Source organism: Polypterus senegalus, chromosome 3, assembly GCF_016835505.1.
Source record: "Polypterus senegalus isolate Bchr_013 chromosome 3, ASM1683550v1, whole genome shotgun sequence".
NCBI classification, from domain to species: Eukaryota; Metazoa; Chordata; class Cladistia; order Polypteriformes; family Polypteridae; genus Polypterus; species Polypterus senegalus.
In genome coordinates, this window is record NC_053156.1 from 288,499,824 (window position 1) to 288,522,176 (window position 22,353).

Genomic DNA, 22,353 nt, shown 5'->3' on the forward strand with positions numbered 1-22,353 from the left:
CAATCCCTTTATTACAGGGGCTCAAACGTAATTAGACAAATTAAATAACTGGAAATAAAATGTTCATTTCTAATACTTGGTTGAAAATCCTTTGCTGTCAATGCCAGCCTGAAGTCTTGACCTCATGGACTTCACCAGATGTTGGGTTTCCTCCTTTTTAATGCTCTGCCAGGCCTTCACTGCAGCGGCTTTCAGTTGCTGTTTGTTTGTGGGCCTTTCTGTCTGAAGTTTAGTCTTCAACGAGTGAAATGCCTGCTCAATTGGGTTAAGATCAGGTGACTGAGTTGGCCATTCAAGAATTGTCCACTTCTTTGCTTTAATAAACTCCTGGGTTGCTTTGGCTGTATGTTTTGGGTCATTGTCCATCTGTATCATTAAACGCCGCCCAATCAATGTGACTGCATTTAGCTGGATTTGAGCAGACAGTATGTCTCTGAACACCTCAGAATTCATTCGGCTGCTTCTGTCCTGTGTCACATCATTAATAAACACGAGTGTCCCAGTGCCACTGGCAGCCATGCACGCCCAAGCCATCACACTGCCTGACTCCACCGTGTTTAACAGATGATGTGCTATGCTTTGGATGATGAGCTGTTCCACGCCTTCTCCATACTTTTTTCTTGCCATCATTCTGGTAGAGGTTCATCTCGGTGTCATCTGTCCAAAGAATGTTTTTCCAGAACTGTGCTGGCTTTTTTAGATGTTCTTTATCAAAGTCCAATCTAGCCTTTCTATTCTTGAGGCTTATGAGTGGCTTGCACCTTGCAGTGCACCCTCTGTATTGACTTTCATGCCGTCTTCTCTTTATGGTAGACTTGAATATCGATACGCCGACCCCCTGGAGAGTGTTGTTCACTTGGTGGGCTGTTGTGAAGGGGTTTCTCTTCACCATGGAAATGATTCTGTGATCATCCACCACTGTTGTCTTCCGTGGACGTCCAGGTCTTTTTGCGTTGCTGAGTTCATCAGTGCTTGCTTTCTTTCTCAGGATGTACCAAACTGTAGATTTTGCCACTCGTATTATTGTAGCAATTTCCTGGATGGTTTTTTTCTGTTTTCGCAGCTTAAGGATGGCTTCTTTCACCTGCATGGAGAGCTCCTTCGACCGCATGTTGTCTGTTCACAGCAAAATCTTCCACATGCAAGCACCACACCTCAAATCAACTCCAGGCCTTTTATCTGTTAATTGATAAGACATAACGACGAACTTGAGCAGACCTGGCCATGAAATAGCCTTTGAGTCAATTGTCCAATTACTTTTGAGCCCCTGAAATGAAGGGATTGTGTTAAAAAAATACTTTAGTTGCCTCCCATTTTTATGCAATCATTTTGTTCACCCACTGAATTAAAGCTGAAAGTCTGCACTTCAACTGCATCTGAGTTGTTTTATTTAAAATTCATTGTGGTAAAGTACAGAACCAAAATGAGAAAAAAGTTGTCTCTGTCCAAATATTTATGGACCTAACTAACTACAGACTGTCTATTTATAGCACTATTTTCCTCAAACTGTTGACACTTAAAAAAATAAAAGTTAATATTTATGGCTATCCAGTAGAAGGCAGAACTGTAGCTGGTAACTGAGGTGCGGCTGTGTCCACAGTAGCTGCACACTGAGATAGTCATTTTCTTGTATGTTGTGTCTAAACAGGGTATACAAGTTCACTCATACCTCATGTTCAAAGTGTTAAATGTTGGCAGAAACAAGGACCAGTGAGGACCAGAAGAAAAAAGGACTGGCGCTTTAAATAAAATATATATCTTTAGTAGGTGTAGCAGGCGACTGGGGTCCATGCCCAGCCGGGACACCCCTGCACACTATATTCAGGGGGAACAGCCCTAGACAGTGCAATACCTCCCCCTGGACACTAGATGGCTGCCCCCCTGGGTTGGAGTGTTGCCTCAGTTTCCCACAGGGCTCCATAGGGATTAGAGTTGGGTGCAGCCCTGTTGGGTCCCGCAGGCACCGCCAGAGGGTGCTGTACCTGGGACTCCTGAACCCGTGTGGGCAGCATATTCATCACACCCGGAAGTGCAGCCAGAACTCAGCGATCAAACACCTGGAGCACTTCCGGGTGGACCATAAAAGGAATCAGTGCCCACCACTCAGAGGCCAGATTCGGGAGGAGGAGGACAAAGCTTGGTGAAGAGTGGTGGTAGGAGAAAGGAGTGCTTTAGTGTTGCTTAGTGTACTGTGTTTGGGACTGTGTTGTGGCTGGAGGGATTACGGGGAAGATGTGCCCTCCAGCTGAAGAAAAACAAATAGCTCATTTGTTTTACATGTGCCTCCATGTCAATCAGTGTCAGGTCGGGCACAATAGAGCACCTTTTCTTACATAGGTTTGAGATGATACTCTAGACGAACATATACAATATATTGCAAGACAAGCTTCAAAATCCAGTACTCCCAAGTTACATTATATCTTTGTAACAATGGTCAAAATAGATTTTTTCTGGGTAAAAATAAAAAAGATAAGCTTTAAAACAATAAAACATACAATTTAGGCATTTAAAGCAAAAAACATGCAGAAATTCTTTATTTCATCTTTTTGACTCCTTAAAAATATATTTATTCAGTTTTGCAATTGTGAAATTCCATTGGAAATTAAACTCAGCTGTTCTGTGGGCCTGCATGTTTCTCTTCCTTGGCACTTTTAAACTGCTGTGCTACCCGTCATAACTAAACAGGCTAATTACAACCTAAAGAGCCATTTCACAGACTTTATTTTTGTGACTGACACCTTAATAACATTTCAGAAATTAACAAAATGACATAATAAATTGTCACACACGTTCACATGGGATGTAGCTAAGGGGCTCAAAAGATGGCATTTCATGGTCAGACCAGGGGGTGGCAGAGTGCACTGGTCCTTTCTCTTGTCTCCATGCAGACCAAATGTGGGAAATTCCACCGGAGCCCTGTGATGTCACTTCCGGTTCCACCCCAGAAAACGTCATTTCTGGTTTGGCCCCAGAAGACGTCACTTCCAGTTCCTCTCCTGATTGACATCGTTTCCCCCCTCGGACTTTAAAACCAACTTGCCTGTACTATTGCTTCAGTTCTGTCTTGGACGCTTGTCAGTAAAGAACATTTTCTCAAATTTTTGCATTCGCAGCCAAGTTTCAATTATACGGGAGGCTGCCCCGAACCTTTTTGTTGAGTAAAGGCTTGATTATTTACCACACAATGTATAAACAATACAGTATGTGATAATCAAGAAAACAATGACCAATATCATGCTTTGTTCAGTGGCAAGGCTACATGAACTGTGTTACTCAAAGTCTGAGTGTTTAAAAATGAAAATATATCTCAGTTTTTAACAGTAGTGCATGCAGTAAATAAGAAACTGCATGTATACAACATTCTTAAGTTTTACACTTAACCCTTGTTTTTTTACTGTATAATGTTAAAAAATATTGTTGCATGAAAATGGTGCCTCCTAAAACCCATGTCACATTATGCGATTGTTCCAGCAATTTTCAGTAGTTGTCTTAATTTGCATGATCTTAACAAGTCATAGGCACTCCCATGAATTAAGTTGCCCAATGTGACATGCATAATGAATCACTCCAACTAGTACATGACTCGCTCAAACAGGTTCAGTTTTGCTTTTAGTTGTTGGGTTGGGATTTGTGTGCTTGAGATCAGACCATACTGCGATGAGAAATAAGGAACTCAGGTAGTCTGAACCTTACAAACAGAAGAGAGGTTTATCTTTCTGATGTCTTATGTCTTATGTACCAAAACAGAATGGGAAAAGTAAAAGGGCAAAGACTGTGGCTGAAGTTGCTGTATCTGTTAACCCTTCGTAAAGTAATGGCTCCATCATGCAGCACAGGGGCCTTGAACCTCACACACAGAAGAACAGTGCATCTGTGCAATGTCTCATATTTTACATATCACAACAGAATCCAAAAAAAAAAGAGCAAAAAAGGCCAAGATCACTTTTGAACTCACCACAACTGTTAATTCTTTGTGCCACACTGGCTCCATCAGGCAGTACAGTATTGGCTGTCAGAAAAAAGGGCGACCAACAGTGTGCTGGAAGGCTGGCATTCAGGCAGTAAAGTAGACATGGACAGTTATTTTTTAGTTGTGTAAATTTACATGGCAACAAGACTACAGACTGCGAATGGAAAATCTGACATAACCAACAACTAGAAGTTGCGTAAAGTGATTCTGAGTTTATATGCTCGCCTTGTTGCCTGACCCCACATGCTGGACCCGGATGTAAAACTTGTAAAGAAAAGACTTTTACCTTCTGTGGTCTTTGTCCTTGTTTGCTTCTTAGTTGTTTCAGAGTCAGAACTTTTTGAAGTAGTGGGAGGCAAACTTTCTAAAAAGTGAACAAAAAAGGTGCATTTAGTCTGCTTTCAGTTAATTAGTACTCAGTGCTAAGGAAGAACAAAAAATGTTTCTGTGGATTACGTAGGTCCATTAAATGGATGGTAGGATATACAGTCCCCTCCATAATGCTTGTGACAAAGACACATTTTCCTTGATTTCCCACGTCTTCTCCAGAGTTTTAAATTACAAAATCAAACAGACTTTCATTTAAGGGGATTTGCATACATTTCAGTCACACCTTGTAGAAATGACAACACTTTTTCTACATTGACACCCCATTTCTGAGTACCATAATGTTTGGGACACAGCAATGGCAAGTCTATTAAATCTGTCATAGTTAGGACTTTGTCGCATATTCCTTTCATGTAATGACTTCTTGAAGTCCTCAATTCATAGACATCACCAGGTGTGGAGGATCTATCTATCTATACTAATAAAAGGCAAAGCCCTCACTGACTCACTCACTCACTCACTCATCACTAATTCTCCAACTTCCCGTGTAGGTAGAAGGCTGAAATTTGGCAGGCTCATTCCTTACAGCTTACTTACAAAAGTTGGGCAGGTTTCATTTCGAAATTCTACGCTTAATGGTCATAACTGGAAGCTATTTTCATCCATATACTGTAATAGACTGCAGCTCGATGGCCGTGGGAGGCGCAGTTGTGTCTCGCATCATCACATAATTGAGTGCCTGCCCATATAAGGTAAATATTCGTGGGTGAAGGACTGTGCTTAGCATATTCATAAGTAAAAATATCTGAATCACAAACTGATGTTAATTATATTTTGTCCATGAATACTTATTAAATAATTCCAAATAGTCTGTCGGCTTCCTTTCATAGCTTTTCTGATGGTTGTGCTGCTTCCAGGCATGTATTTTCGTATTAAAGCATTTAACCAATCACATTTCAGCCATCATTTGTTGCCAGGCAGAGAGGCCTTCACAATCCGTTGTGCAGGCACTCTAAAACAGAATAAATGTCGATTAACCTGTTGCTTCAACCAATCACATTTTGAGTTGGTGTCAGTAGGGCCCTCTAGCAGGCGAACAGCAACATCACCATATTCAGACCCATTGATTGGATAGAAGCCGATATGAGGAACTCTACGAGGCCACTGAACGCACCGCAAGCGCTCCGAGCGAAAGATCCTCGCGCGCACTACGGCCAACTCCATGGCAGTATTCTGGACAATATTATTTGCCAGACACAGACCAGATTTCAAGACCACGAAAACCTAAAGTTTGTCACGCTCCTCGATCCCCAGAAGTTTCAGGAATACAAGAAAAATTTCCCGCATGGAGCCTTCTCCAGTTTAACACAAGAGCCACGGAGCGTTCTTTGATCTCTCTCGGCTAAAAACAGAACTGACTATAATGTATGCCATGGATGATTTTGCAGAAAAATATCCCACTGATCACCTTGACTTCATTCATCAGAAAAAATCTGAATGAAAGCATGGGGCGGCTGTTCACATTGGTATATTTGGCGGTGAGCATTCCCGTGTACACTGCTTCTGTCGAGTGGACATTTTCCATGCTAAAGTGAATTAAAACTCATGCCAGAAATACGACAGGGAAGGTTCGACTTTCAGCATTAGCTTCTACGGCGATAGAACCGGACTTTTTGATGGAACTGAAGAGCACAGATAATCCGTACGACAGAGTAATTGAACTGTTTTTGAGGAAAGAGAGGAAAATGGATTTTGTTTACAAATAATCCGAATTTTTGGTGAGTAAAATGTTGCGATTTTCCTAAATAATATTGCAAGTTTATGAGTTATTATTGATGTTTTTTATGTGTGTCACGGCTGTGGCTGCAGTAGAAAGGAACTTGCATTTATTGTGGCTACAGGAGTTATCTTATATATATATATTGTGGTCCCCGGCCGGGGCTGGAGCCCAGCCGGGACACCCAGGAGAACGTGAGGAGGGCTTGTGCCTCCTCCAGACCGCGAGGGGGCGTCCGTCCTGGTTCTGTGGGGAGCCACGGGTCGAGGGCATGGAAGCCCTACCCTGTAGGGGCCCGTGGTCACCGCCAGGCGGCGCCCCGATGCCGGTTTACCCCGTACGGTCCTCGGCTGGGGATGGAGCCCGGCCGGGACGCATTAGAGGACCAGAGGAGGGCAGGTGCCTCCTCCAGACTGAGTGGGGGCCTCCGTCCTGGTTATGCAGAGGGCCTCGGGTACAGGGCTTGGAAGCCCAGCCCTGTAGGGACCCGTGGCCACCGCCAGGCGGCGCCCCAGTGCCTGTTTATCCCAGGAGCCCGGCATTTCCGCCACACCAGGAAGTGCCAGGGGGAAGATGACCGGGGAGACACAGATGGCTTCCGGGTGCACGGCCGGCACTTCCGCCACACAGGGGTGTGGCCGTTAAGTGCCGGAAGCAGCTGGAGCCCATCCGCTCCCCATAAAAGGGGCGCCTCCCTCCAGTCAGCGGTGGAAGTCGGGAGGCAGAAGGACTGAGCTTGTGGAAGGACTGGAGGCGGCCAGGAAGGCACAAGGACTGTGGGCCCTGTACTTGGGGGAATCAGTGCAAGAGGCACTGGGGTGTGTGAGTGCACGAGACTTTTATATTATTGTACATAGTGTAAATAAAAGTGTGTTGGGTGCGAAAATGTTGTCCGTCTGTCTGTGCCGGGGCCAGCGTTCACAATATATATATATATATATATATATATATATATATATATATATATATATATATATATATATATATATATATATATATACTAGCAAAAAACACCCGCAGCCAGAGGCGAGGTACTGCATTAAAATTTTTATTAAGAAGAAAATTTTACCTTTTTAAACTGAGGGAAAATATGCCAATAATTATTTGTTTTATTTTATTAATTATTTGTTAAGGATCTCTTTGTATACCATGTTGTCAGTTCGGCCCTCCGGTTGTAACATGACCAAGCTGTGCGCTGAGCTTACTCTTGAGCATGCAACTTACAGTTGGCCATGTGAACAGTAACCTTGTCTCAAATCTCACAGCTTGGATTGCTGATGTCATAATCGGTTTGAGTTTCATGGTTTGTTTCAATTATGACAGTATTTGCAGGATTTGTTGTATTGAAGTGACATTCAGCATCTGTCAAGCGTTGTAAGCACACAACCGGTTTCAGCGATAAAATCACATCCAGCTTTTGAGAGTTTAAACATTCATAAACATCAAAGTGTCCACTACTGAAATCGTCACCTGTGAATCTAAGATGTTTAAGAGGCATTGGCGGTTGTCGAAAGGTGTAAAATATTTGGCCATTTCGGTACACTTGAAAGCGACAACCGAACAATTCAGAGGCAGCCATCAACTCACATGCAGAACCATAGGTGAAGGGCTTAAGCATTTCACTCTTAGTGTTCCTGTGTAGTATAATTATCTCCTGTACCGTCATCAGTCCACACCTTGAACCTGTCCCAGTCATTCAATACATAAGACACAATGTTCCTCCGGATATCAAGACTGAGCCTGATATGGCCGTGCAATATGTAACAAAGAGAATGGAAAAGGTCGGTGGTATCTCCGGGCATGGAAACCACTCGGTAAGTGACAGTTCTTTGATCGATAGTGATCATCTCGATAGACATGGTAATGGGGGTTGGAATGATAAAGGAAATGGATACCTGAGCAATGTAAAGTAAGTCTAAAATACCTACACAATAACTATAATCGTAATAAATGAACAATAAAACAGCGGAGAAGCCGTGGATTAAACAAAAAGGCTGTAGTTATCAGTAGGGAGACGTGAATTCCGTGGCGAAGGAAGGAAGGGAATGTAGAGACCGGAGCGACGGACGGTCTTATATAAGCAGGCAGCCAACAACGTGGGAGGTGTTGGGATGGGGGACCCAATGCTGCCTCACACGGTGACCGAGCTGCAGGCTATGGATGTATATATGTACATAAGAAGAATTCAGTTAGCGTTGGGAACCCGTGTACCAAATTTCTTGAAGATGGGCCCATAAGTAACAAAGACTGTTGAATAGTTTAATATGGCGGCCGACAGTGGCATCATACCACCGAAATAAGTACGTACATTGGTTTCGGTTAGTGCAGGGAAGCCGCCTACCCAATTTCGAGAAGATGGGGCCATAAATAAGAAAGTTCAACATGGCAGACATTGTTGACCATTATGACCATTACGCGTAGATTTTCGAAATGAAACCTGCTTAATTGTTGTAAGTAAGCTGTAAGGAATGGGCCTGCCAAATTTCGGCCTTCTACCTACACGGGAAGTTGGAGAATTAGTGACGTTGGAAAGTTCAATATGGCGGCCGACAGTGGTGCCATACCAACGAAATAAGTACGGACATCGGTTTCTGTTAAAAGTTCAATATGGCGGCCAACAGTGGCATCATACCACCGAAATAAGTACCAAATTTCAGCCTTCTACCCACACGGGAAGTTGGAGAATTAGTGACGTTGGAAAGTTCAATATGGCGGCTGACAGTGGTATCATACCACCGAAATAAGTATGTACATTGGTTTCGGTTAGCGCAGGGAAGCCGCCTACCAAATTTCGTGAAGATGGGGCCATGAATAAGAAAGTTCAATATGGCAGACGTTGTTGATCGTTATGACCGTTACGCGTAGAATTTCGAAATGAAACCTGCTTAACTTTTGTAAGTAAGCTGTAAGGAATGGGCCTGCCAAATTTCAGCCTTCTACCTACACGGAAAGTTGGAGAATTAGTGACATTTGGAAAATTCAATATGGCGGCCAACAGTGGCGTCATACCACCGAAATAAGTACGTACATCGGTTTTGGTTAGCGCAGGGAAGCCACCTACCAAATTTCATGAAGATGGGGTCAGCCTTCTACCTACATGGGAAGTTTGAAAATTGGTGACGTTGGAAAGTTCAACATGGCAGACGTTGTCAACCGTTATCGACCGTTATGACCGTTACGTGTAGAATTTCAAAATTAAACCTGTTTAACTTTTGTAAGTAAGCTGTAAGGAATAAGCCTGCCAAATTTCAGCTTTCTACCTACATGGGAAGTTGGAGAATTAGTGATGAGTCAGTTAGTGAGGGCTTTGCCTTTTATTATTATACTGTAGATATATATATATATATATATATATATATATAAACCGATCTACATACTGTCAAATAAACGAACCACAAGTTGTGGCGCTGACGTTTGATTCCCAAGATAGGGTGCAGTGAGTGTGTACGACTGATGAGCCCAGAATTAGGGAGAAACACGTGCCGCGTACTCTTTGCATTATTTGACAGTAAAACTATTTATATATATATATATATATATATATATATATATATATATATATATATACACACATATATTATATATACACACACACATACATATATACCAGCGCTTCCCGATGCATTTTACACTCGCACCCCTTGTGACGGACGATCCCGATTTCGCACCCCCTTGGTTTGAGAAGAAGTATGAAAAAATATGAGGTTAACGCAGAAAAACAGATCACCAATTGAAGCTTTATGAATAATGGATACTATATTTGCCATCAATAATTGTTTTGGTAAAGCCATACTCAGTGTAATCCTCCTTCCATGTTCTAATTTTTTTGCGACTAGCCATGATTAAGTAAACGGTAAAAAAGTAAGAGCGAAGCGGTGACTTATTAAGACAGGCAGGCGTGAACACAATAGCACGCGGGCTCGATGTAGTGCACGTCAAGTCGATCTAAAATGCGATCAGATTTGAAAAAATATATCTTTTCAAGTTCTATTTGGATATAAGTAGGTTCTATTTAGTCGACAGAAATATCTTTGGTAGGAATGTAAGTTGAATTTAGTGTTTAAATTTCTATGGTGAAGAAATATTTATGCAATGATGACTAAATTTAACTTACATTCCTACCAAACATATTTCTATCGACTAAATAAAAATTACTTATATTTAAAATTTAAATAGAACTTGAACAGATTCGATAGTTCATAATACCCACGCAGCACTAAGTGCACGTAAGAGCGGGAGTCATCCGTTTTAACAAGCAGCGTGTTGCATTGATACGAAATAGCCTGCCCATTTAATTATTTAGGAATGGATAAATAAAGATATTGTACAAATAATGTTTTTCATTTTTCTTCCTCGATGGATTCTAGCACCCCCAGCAACAGCTGCTCGCACCCCAAAGGGTATATGTATATATGTGTGTGTGTATATGTAGATATATATATCTATATATATACATATATATATATATATATGTTTATATGTGTGTGTGTAAATATATATATATATATATATATATTGTGGTCCCCGGCCGGGACGCCCAGGATGACGTGAGGAGAGCTTGTGCCTCCTCCAGACTGCGAGGGGGCGTCCGTCCTGGTTCTGTTGGGGGCCACGGGTCAAGGGCATGGAAGCCGTACCCTGTAGGGGCCCGTGGTCACCGCCAGGTGGCGCCCCGATGCCGGTTTATCCCGTGTGGTCCTCGGCCGGGGCTGGAGCCTGGCCGGGACGCCTTGGAGGACCAGAGGAGGGCGTGTGCCTCCTCCAGACCGAGTGGGGGCGTCCGTCCTGGTTATGCAGGGGGCATCGGGTAGGGGGCTTTGAAGCCCAGCCCTGTAGGGACCCGTGGCCACCGCCAGGCGGCGCCCAGTGCCTAATTGTCCCTGGAGCCCAGCACTTCCGCCACACCAGGAAGTGCTGGGGGGAAGACTTTATGTGGCGCCCGGAGAGCTGCCAGGAGGACAGCCGACACTTCCGCCACGCTGGGGCATGGCTAAGGAGCGGATGCCGGAAACACCTGGGGCTCATCCGGGAGCATTATATAAGGGGCCGCCTCCCTCCAGTCATTGGTGGATGTCGGGAGGGAGCAGACAGAGCTGGAGAGAGAGGACGGGAGGCGGCCAGGAAGGCACAGAGACTGTGGGCCTGGACATTGGGGAAATCGGTGCAAGAAGGCACTGGGGGTGCACGTGAGCAATTTGTAAATAATATTATTGTAAAGAAACGGTGTGTGGGTGAAAATATGCTGTCCGTTTGTCTGTGTCCGGGACAGCGTTCACAATATATATATATATAATGACAGCAACACTCATAACAGTGACAAAACAATTACATTCTTTTTCATTACTTCTTTAACACACTACTTCTCCGCTGTGAAGCGCGGGTGTTTTGCTAGTCTATCATATAGTGCCCGTTATGGCCTACTAAAGGCCTAGGAGTATACAGTATATGTAGGCCACACAGAAGTGAAAGAGAGAGGGAAACAAAACAGACAAAAAAAACTAAACTAAACCAACTAAAAATAACAGACTTCATTTATTTTCAAAAAGAAAACCTCGCAAAATATGGAGATAGTTACACACAAAACAGAAGCAAGGCAGGAGGACAACACTAACTTACAGTAACTATCTAGCTAATACAGCTAGGCATACCCTATCCACATTTATCACCCAGATGGCTAGCTTACAACAATTACATTTCTTTTAATAAGCACCAAGGAAAAAATAAACAAAGCCAGGCCATCCAACCCTAACTCTCCATATCTTGTTCTGTTAAACCCAAATCCTTATCCTATCGCACACTCTCTCTCCCCTCAAACCCAAACAAGTTTCTTTTTATAACTTACACCCCACCCACAAACCCAGATGATCTGATAACAGTGGGCAACTCAATAGGTGGGTAATTAGGACAGGACTCAATTAAGTCATCTGCACCAAATTAAAGAAAACAAACTTAGTTTACCAAGTAATAAATCTAGAGTAGGTCGTAACAATGCGTTTCATCTATCTATCTACAGTGGGGAAAATAAGTATTGAACGCGTCAACATTTTTCTCAGTGAATATATTTCTAATGGAGCTATTGAAGTGAAATTTTCAACAGATGTCGTTAACAACCCAAGTAATCCACACATACAAAGAAATCAAAATAAATAAGTCTTTTAAATAAGTCTATCTATCTATCTATCATATAGTGCCTTTCACATTATCTATCTATCTATCTATCTATCTATCTATCTATCTATCTATCTATCTATCTATGTAGTATATAGTGCCATTCATATCTATCTATCTATCTATCTATCTATTGTGATCTTTGGCCAGCTTATCACCCTGGCCAATACCCCCAGGCCGCCAGATGGAGCCCTCCCTGCAATATGGAGGTGTCCCGAAGACCAGCAGGGAGTCATGGACTTTGTAGTTTTTATCCTCAGCCCTGCTGGATACCACAGGAGCCGCAAGAGGGAGCTGCAGGGAGGACCGAAGATTCCTTTCTGCCCTATAACCCTGAAGTGAGTCAGAGGAAGAGTGACGTGCTTCCGGGGTGAAGAAAAAGGACTTGTGCCTGACCCGGAAGTAATACTGAATCAGGTGGACAGGAGATTGGGAACACTTCCGGGTCAGGGTATTTAAAAGGACGGTGAGAGCTCCCAGACGGCGAGCTGAGCTGGGTGGAAGGGTGGCAACGCGTCTGGGAGCTGGAGGATTGGTTTATTGTAATTGTTATTGTGATTTGTATGAATATAGTGGAGGAGAGGGTGCTTTGTGCACTGTGGCATTTAAATAAAGTAAATTATTCGACTTTTACCTGGTGTCTGGAGTCGTGGACAGGGGTTCAGGGGAGCTCGCGCCCCCTATCCGTCACACTATCTATGTAGTATATAGTACCATTCATAACCATCTATCTATCTATCTATCTATCTATCTATCTATCTATCTATCTATCTATCTATCTATCTATCTATCTATCTATCTATCTATCTATCATATAGCACCTTTTATATCATTTGCCATGGAGGTGTTACTAGCAGTTATTAGCAATAAGAGACCAAAGAGGAGACAAAGGCCTAAGATATAGTCCAAGGAAAATATTCTCAGATCACACATCACTTCTTTTTCAAAGTGCCAGTGTAGCAACCAGTTACAAAATTTCATTACCTGTGAAAACCCAAATGCCGTCAGCAAAATACATAAAAATATTTTACCTACCTAAAAACCTGAGTCAAGAGAAAAAATAGGGGTGTTACTGCATTGTTAGGCAGACAAGTGAGCAAATCAACCAATGTGGTGTTGGGCACACGCAAACTTGTAGTGTTGTTTGGGTTATGACAAATTAAATTTTATTGTACACAAAGTTTTTGACAAGGAGCTTATGTTTATGATTACTTTTTTATTACAACTTGAATTATAAAAGCTTATGTTATTTTCTATTTTGTTTTTGTTAAGAATATGATGCTCCTAAAATGAGTTGCATGACCCATTTTGCTTCACCCATCATCCCTCGTTGGATACTCATAGTGAAATCTCTGAAGAACTTTAGTGTAGTTAGTTTCTTTTCAAAGTAGGCCCTAGTGTCAGGTTTTGAACTTTCTTTGTCCTCGCGTTGGGTGTTTTTCCTTTTCCTTCTTGTTTTGACTTATTGTCCTCTTTAGAGCAGAAGTTACTGCCAGGCCAAGACCAGGTAGAGCAGAGAGAGTACAGATTTAGTGTTTGCACTCGGTTATAAATGAAGGATTGTATGTTTTGATATGGGTTTCTGGGTTGCAACAGGTGAAAGTGTTAACAAGGTGCTGTACCCCAGATGCACTTTTTTGTCAGGTAGAAGCAAATGACACATCGTCATATGTTCAAATGTTTGTGAATACCTGACCATCACACCTATATGTGCTTGTTGGACATCCCATTCAAAAACCAGTGTCATTAATATGGAGTTTTTCCGTTCTTCATAGCTATAACAGCCTCCACTCTTCTTTTTTTCACATGATTTTGTATTGTATCTGTGGGAATTTTTTCCCATTGAGCCAAAATAACATTTTTGAGGTCAGGTACTGATGTTGGACGAGAAAACCTGGCTCACTATTAGTGTTCTAAGTCTTCCCAAATTAGTTCAATAGGGTCAGGGCTTAGTGCAGGCCATTCAAGTTCTTTCATATCTTTATGGACCTGGCTTTGTGCACCGATGCACAGTCATGTTGCTTTCCCAAAATGTTGCCACAAAAGTATAAGCACACAATTGCCTAAAATGTCCATGTATGCTGAAGCATTAACAGTACCCATTAACAATACCCATCACTGGCACCAAGGGGCCAACCCAAACCCTAAAAAACAGTCCCAGACTATTATTCCTTCTCCACCAAATGTTACAGTAGGCACTGTTCAGCCCAGAAGATAGCATTCTCCTGGCATCCACCAAACCCAGATTACATTACTGATTACATTACTGATGCATTACTCCAGAGAACATGCTTGAACTGCTCCAGAGCCCGATGGTGGCGTGATTTACACCTCTCCAGCTGATGCCTGACATTGCACATAATGACCTTATTGGAGTCAATCATGGAAACACATTTCATGAAGACCCTGAAGCACAATTCTTGTGCTGGCATTGCTTCAAGAGGCAGTTTGAGACTGTGGTGTGAGTGATGCCATTTTTACAAGCTGTGAACTTTAGCGCTCAGCAGCCTCACTCTGTGGGTTTATGTGGTCTACTGCTTCATGGCTGAGCTGTTGTTTCTCCTCAACACTTTCACTTTAGAACAACAAAACTTAGAGTTGACCAGAGCAGAAATCACACATACTGAATTGTGGCAAAGACGTCATGCTTTGACGTCACGTTTATTGTTACTGGGTTCTTCAGTATGGCCCATACTACTGCCAGTGTTTGGCAATGGATATTGTATGACTATAATATGTGTTTGATTTAATGCACCTGTTAACAAACGGGTGCAGCTGAAACACCAGGGGCCTCATGTATAAACGGTGCGTACGCACAGAAATGTTACATAAGAACTTTTCCACATTCAAATAGCGATGTATAAAACCTACACTTGGCGTAAAGCCACGCACTTTTCCACGGTACCTCATACCTTGTCGTACGCAAGTTCTCCGCTCGGTTTTGCAGACACCCAGCGTCAAAGCAGTGCTACTGTTCCTGTGTGGTTACTCCTTATTTTCCTGACGCAGCTTTATAAATACACTGAAACTAACCGCATATTGTTTATTAGTGTAACGCATCTGATTGTAATTAACTTGTAACAATATAATGGTCCAGGGAACAGCCATAGTATTCCAAATACCATAACTGCTTTAGCGTTGTTACTCTCACTTCTTCTCCTTCTCCTTCTTCTTCTTCTTCTTCTTCTCCTTCTTCTTCTTCTTCTTTCAGCTCCTCCCGTTAGGAGTTGCCACAGCGGATCATCTTTTTCCATATTACTCTCACTGCACCACTCAGAGTATTTATATCACTGTATCTGAGTGTGAATCACAGCAGCAGCTGATTAGAAAGAGAATTATCGGTATACAGCTTCAAGGACACGCTGTCTCTGCCATTGCAAAACGTTTTAAAGCCTTTCCTGTATGGACCTCGTGGTTCAGAAACAGTTTCATCCCAAGAACTTTAAATGCACTCAATCAATTGCACCTTGTAGAACTGTTTTTACTTATAAGTACAATCACCCCACTGTAAACTTGCACTACAGTTATAATATCGCACAACCTGAGCCACTTTATAAAGCGCGTATTTACATATGATGACAATATCATTTTTAAGGTGAAATGCAGCAAAATATGTTTATTAAATTATACAGATAAAACTTTAACTTCATTTAAATAATCTATATTCTTCACTGGGAGTGTCATTAAGGATAGAATAATTAAACATGTACTACGAAGATATTTCAATGTTCTTTAAATGTTTTGAAGAATCGCCGCTAAGCTTACAGATGGCTTAACTTTTATTACAGAGCTGATTGTGTGGCGATCAGTTACTTGGGGAAAGAAAAACACTGACTGCAGTGACAGCAACGCCAATATATACTGAATATAAAACAGAAAGAGAAAATAACAACACAGCTAAAAACGCAGTGACAAATTTTGGCAAAAGTTAAATGCTTGTGTCATGAGCACGAGGCGGCTATGCAGTGTCTGCAACGGACGTGGCCATCCACCGTGCATAAGATACCTTACTGACATTGGCGGGCAAAAGAGCCACAGATTCTTCCTCTGCCCAGTGTCACCACAAGCCTAGAGCCGCCCCTGAGTACTGCTACAATAAATAATTTCAACGAAGTGAAACACATGTTTAATAACGTACTTTAACTCCTATCATCATGAAAATGACATCACATATACATCTCAGTATTTTAGGTATTCAGAGAGCTGCAATATCACGAATGTAATGGACTCTGTGTCCAGTTGGAGGAAGAGAGCCGGTTTAAGAAGCAAGCAGTGATTCACACACATAGAGCACAAAGAAGATCAAATACAAAACAAAGCATTTAACGTGCTACATTAATTACGATGTGATTCGAGAAACTGGTTAATTAAACAATTTTAAGATGAAGTTTATGATATTCTACTTTAATGACAAAATAAACTATGTGATTAAAGTGGAAATGTCGAGATTGAAGTTGACATTTCGTGCTTTTTCCCCACTGTGTGCCTTTTTTCTCTGTACCCTAATAAGCTTTCATATGACACTCAGACGGTGGGCTTACAACTCTTCTTTTCACGGCAACTTTGATATGTGACTTCTTTTTTATTTCTGGCACTGTGCGATTTGTGAATGTGAGCTTTCAAGTTTCTCCAACACGCTATGTCACTCGATCAACTTCATTTTGTTTATTTGAACAAATTGTATGTTTTTCCTTTGCCTCCACTTGGTATTCGCTGAAATTCTTATATTTTCCCCCATGCTTTTCCCATTGTCTTTTCACAGAAGGCTGAGTTTAAGGGCGATTTATATTCATTTGCATATTCAAAGAGGTGTAATTCTGGATGGAGTTGGGGCGTTACATAAAGCGCCTGCACGAGCATTAGTTTTCACGCTGATCGGGATTTATGTAGCGGAAGAACGTGGAAGTTGGAGTACGCACAGATTCTTGCATCTGGATTTTTCTGTGCGTAAGCACATTTCGGCTTTTGCGCTTACGCCATGTTATAGTGCGAGTTCTACGCACGGCGTTATACATGAGGCCCCAGAACTCTGTAATTTAGAGGGGAGTCTACATACTTTTGGCCATACAGTGTATTTTACATAGCTCCATTCCATAGTAAATATTTTTAAAGAAATATAGAACTGTAATACAAGTGTATTTCTATATTTGTTATGTAGGTGCACATTGGCAGTTCCAAATTGGCCTGAGTATTAGAGTGTGAATGTGTTTAAGAGTGGGTACTGAGATGCGGCAGGCTCTGCACAAGTTTGTTTTCTACATTGCAGTCCACCACCACTCTAAATTGAATTAAATGGGTCTAACAATAACTATATCTATAACTAGCAGAATACCCGCGCTTCGCAGCGGAGAAGTAGTGTGTTAAAGAAGGTACGAAAAAGAAAAGGAAAAATTTTAAAAATAACGTAACATGGTTGTTAATGTAATTGTTTTGTCATTGATATGAGTGTTGTTCTCATATCTATCTATATATATATATATCTATCTATCTATATATATATATATATATATATATATACCCGAGCTTGGCAGGAGAAGTAGTGTGTTAAAGAAGGAAAGAGAAAGAAAAGGAAACATTTTGAAAATAACGTAACATGATTGTCAATGTAATTGTTTTGTCACTGTTATGAGTGTCGCTGTGATATATATATATATATATATATAGCAAAATACCCAGCTTCTGCGATGTCATGTGTTAAAGAAGTTATGAAAAAGAAAAGGAAACATTTAAAAAATAATGTAACATGATTGTCTAAGTAATTGTTTTGTGTATTTGGTGGCAGCGTCACAAAGTTATTTTCGTCTAGCTGCATCAGAAAATGTACCACGACGTCTGACACGCCTCCTTTTTACTGTTTTCTCACAGCTTGGATTGCTGCTGTCATATATACACACACACACACACACACATACATACATACATACATACATACATACATACATACATACATATCTTCATATCTACATATCTATATACATATCTACATATACACATATATATATATATATACATACATACCTATCTAAATCATATATACACACATACATACATAAACACACACAAATTATATATATGTGTGTATGTATGTGTGTGTGTGTGTATATATATACACATACATATACTTGTGTGTATGTTTGTATGTGTCTATATGTGTGTGTATAGGTTTGGTCACTGAGTGCAAGGGAAAAATAATAAATTTATAGTCTATAAGTTATTAAACAGTAAAACATTAACGTTTTAAGAAGTACAGGTACATTGAAATTACATTTTCTATGTGAGCGTTCAAATTTGTGCCTCTGGTAATGTGCCTTACCGGCATTTAAAGAAAATTAGTTTTGTGTCCTCTGCAGTGTTAAGAGAGAAAGGCTTTGGTTTGGGATAAAAGGAAAAAGGTGTAAAGAAAGGAAAGTTGCCTTTTTCTTTTATATAGTATAGAGATGTGTTAAGCTGGCGTTATGATCGCCTTTTGGGGACAGTCGCGGTGGGTCTTGTGTAGACTGGTGAGGCGTCCCGCCATTAATCGGCTGTGATGGCACTGTCAGTCCTCCACTCCTGTGCGTGTCTTCATAATCCGAGTGAGGACCTCATAATCGTATCGTGCAAAAGAAAGTGTGAATCGCCTTAATATTATTTTGCCGTGGTGTAGAAAAGGGGTCCGTGTTTGCACTTGTCTGGGCTATAGCGCAGGGGAGGATGAAAAAATTAAAAGTGCTCACTTTGACTTAAGGCAGAAGCGCAGTCAGCGTCTCAAAGGCCAGCACAGCTATGCACGCAGCGCTGGCTGCTCGACTTTTGCTGGGCAGGAGACCCCAATTTTGCAGACACGTTCATGATATCAAAAGTCTCAGCGCTCTTTGGAGGTCATTCATATATATATATAGCAAAATACCCGCCTACGAGCGAGAAGTAGTGTGTTAAAGAAGTAATGAAAAGAAAAGGAAACATTTTAATAATAGCGTAACATGATTGACATTGTCATGAGTGTTGCTGTCATATATATGCCTGCCTAAATAAGTCACCCTCGCTTTGCTCTTACTTTTTACCGTTCATTTAATCATGGCTAGTGGCGGAAAAATTATAAAATGGAAGGAGGATGGCTTTACCAAAACAATTATTGATGGCGAATCGATTATTCATAAAGCTTGAATTGGTGATCTGTTTTTCTGTGTTAACCTCATATTTTTCATACTTCTTCTCAAACTAAGGTGGTGCGAGGGTAAAATGAATCGGGATGCGCTGATCAATGTAATCGTGTACCAGGAAATCATGCATTGACAAAAGCTCCCCTTTGCTTGTAATGCAAAGTGTGATTAAATGCATTATTTTTAGCGTTATGGAGCACATGCATCGAAGATTCTCAGCTGTGCTTGTGCTAAGAAAAGGAAAGATTTTAAAATTGCGTAACACGATTGTCAATGTGACCTTTTGTAAGTAGTGCCTGGAGGATTCAGTGTGGAGAAACTCTAGAGACAGCGTGTGTATTAACTTGTGGATTTTTCTGTGAGTATTTGGTGGCAGTCTGGCGAAGTTGCTTCGAAGACGGCGTTTGAGCTCAGCTCAGAGCGAAATAGATGAATGGGAGGGAGATGATGGCGTGACTCCCCACCGCCTTAACTGTCAATCCCCACAAACACAGTCTCTCGGAATTTGCATAAGCACACCCCTTCACCTACAATTTTAACTTAGTTACAAAGTGATCAAAACTCTCGTTTATATCCTGCGTCCTCTCATTAAACTTGTATCCCGCATTACTTGTGGGCATGTGAAACGCCAGTGGTAGCCTGTCTATGAACTTAATTTAAAGTTTAGGTTTACACCTTGCTTTCTTTCTGAGGTAGCAGCACTCATGAATATGGTAGTATATGTCACTTGCTCACTTCTTATTGTTTCACTGCCTTCTCAATTATATAATGTATGTTTTCTTAAGCGCTTTTTGGAGGTCTTCCTGGTTTTCTACACACTGCGTTGACAGTCAGTTCACGTGATTACGTGGTAGAAGTGATGATGTCACACGAAACTCCGCCCCCCCACGTCTTTCCAGCTCAACTCCATTACAGTTAATGGAGAAAAATACCTTCCAGTTATGACCATTAGGCGTAGAATTTCAAAATGAAACCTGCCCAACTTTTGTAAGTAAGCTGTAAGGAATGAGCCTGCCAAATTTCAGCCTTCTACCTACACGGGAAGTTGGAGAATTAGTGATGAGTGAGTGAGTGAGTGAGTGAGTGAGTGAGTGAGTGAGTGAATGAGTGAGTGAGTGAGTGAGTGAGGGCTTTGCCTTTTATTAGTATAGATTATTTAAGTGAATAAATGTAAATTATGGACTGGTACATCATCTACGGTTGGATCCTGCCTTGTACCCAATGCTTTCTTGATATGTCCCTACTCCTTGTACTGTAAACTAGTTCAAACAGATTGAATAATGGAAGGATCGATGGATTAAATGATTAGTCAAAAAGAAACTGAATGTGTAACCTTGTGGTTTACAGTCCACTGCTCAGGTAACTAAGCCTCATAGTTCTTTTACCTGCCCAAACAGATGATCTGGTGGACTCTGCCGTTACTCTGCTGTGTTGCTGTGTCGTCCATACTGGAGTCACCGTGGAGGAAGGCCCTGCAAAATAAAAACCCAACACTGTCAGGCTTAGCTTTGGCTTATTGACAATAACATTGCAGGCTCGTCTTTAACAGGAAGCAGCGTTTGCAACACCAGTGTGGCTGACGTGACTCATCTCCTCAGAGGTTTCCTCAGTTTGGTTCTGCAGTTTTATCCACTCTGCATTCCAGGTCTCCTATGAAAAAGACATTTTAACACAGACCTTACTTTCAAAATGAACTTCTAGACAGGCTCATGAGAATAATAAGAAAGTGAGTTGTTAATGAAGGATTTATTCATTCAGTAATATATTTATAGTGTCAGAGAAATACTGAATCATTATAATATGCGGATATTGCAGCTGTGAGATGCTTACAGAGTGACATTTATATTATTCCTTTACTCTTACGTTCATTTCTAGAAAAGTGGATTTTTTTTATGGTGAACTCACCTCAGGCAGAGTGTACAAGTGACTTGTTTGTGCAGCTCCCACAGCATCGGTGGAGTTTCTTCCCTTCCAAACAGAGGCTCCATGCTACTAAAATAAATCTCCAATAAAGGGTTGTTTTTTCCCTCAATAGGCAAATATGCTGGAAACTAATGAATATGATAATTAACTCTTTCAGGGCTGATGTCGACTTTTGTCAAAAGAAGGAGCTGACCATAATCGGTAATCAACTATAAACTGTGACAAAACCAATCGTTACATTTTAGTTTGCTTCATTGGTTTTGATCAAAATTTCCTGCACTCCCGTGAGTAGCAAGGCGCAGACAACGGCAAAAACGGCACTGTCATCTGGCGAGAGATCAAAGCCGAATGCGTAAAGCAAAATACTCCGTGGACGACGAGTTGCCTGTTCGCTCTGAACTGGACTAAGACTTGTCGGTCTCTGATTTTAATACAAGCGATCGAAAACGAATATGAGGTTTTGCAGCTTCAGCTGATTGGTCCCCAGCTAATCGTGGTGCCAAACAGATTCATGTAGCTGACACAGCCTATGGCACTGTTCACCTGGGAGGACTGCCACTTAACAATGATAAGAGGTAGAAACCAGATTGCAATGCACTGTGACTGCTGCTGCTGCCCCGTGCAGCCATGTGAACACAGCCTGGCAGCTCGCCTGCCGCACATTCTTGGCATACTGACCAACACAGCATGCAGCAACAGACGTTTTATGTTGATTTCTGTGTGAAGCCATTGCGTTTCAGAAAACAATGTTTTATGGAAAAAATATTCAGCTCTTAAAGAGTTAAACCCACCCTAAGCAACTCTGACTTACACCTCACCTATACTACTGCATGAGCTCCGGCCTAGTTTACTGTTTCAAATTTAGCTCGAGAGAGGTCAATTCAAGTTGTATATTTTGTATGTGCAGTTTTCCTCTTCTATGTGTCAAATAGCTGCTTATGTCAGCAAAACAAATTCTCACATAGCTATTTACATGACTACCAAGTGGTGCGAGTGTGTGTGTCCACGCGTCTGTGTCTTATGTTCTGCCTGTACAAACAGCACCT

The 22,353-nt window shown here is 41.5% G+C and overlaps 1 protein-coding gene across 1 annotated transcript in view; it reads right to left on the reverse strand.

Annotated features, from left to right (window-relative positions):
• Positions 1 to 22,353, reverse strand: part of LOC120526920 (CMRF35-like molecule 5) — a 40,491-nt gene that overhangs the window by 5,787 nt on the left and 12,351 nt on the right. Inside the window, exons 3-4 of the mRNA XM_039750020.1 lie at positions 20,770 to 20,856; positions 4,257 to 4,334 (exon numbers count right to left, since the gene is read on the reverse strand). Of these exons, the coding sequence (XP_039605954.1) occupies positions 4,257 to 4,334; positions 20,770 to 20,856 (165 nt within the window). The remainder of the gene's footprint in view (positions 1 to 4,256; positions 4,335 to 20,769; positions 20,857 to 22,353) is intronic.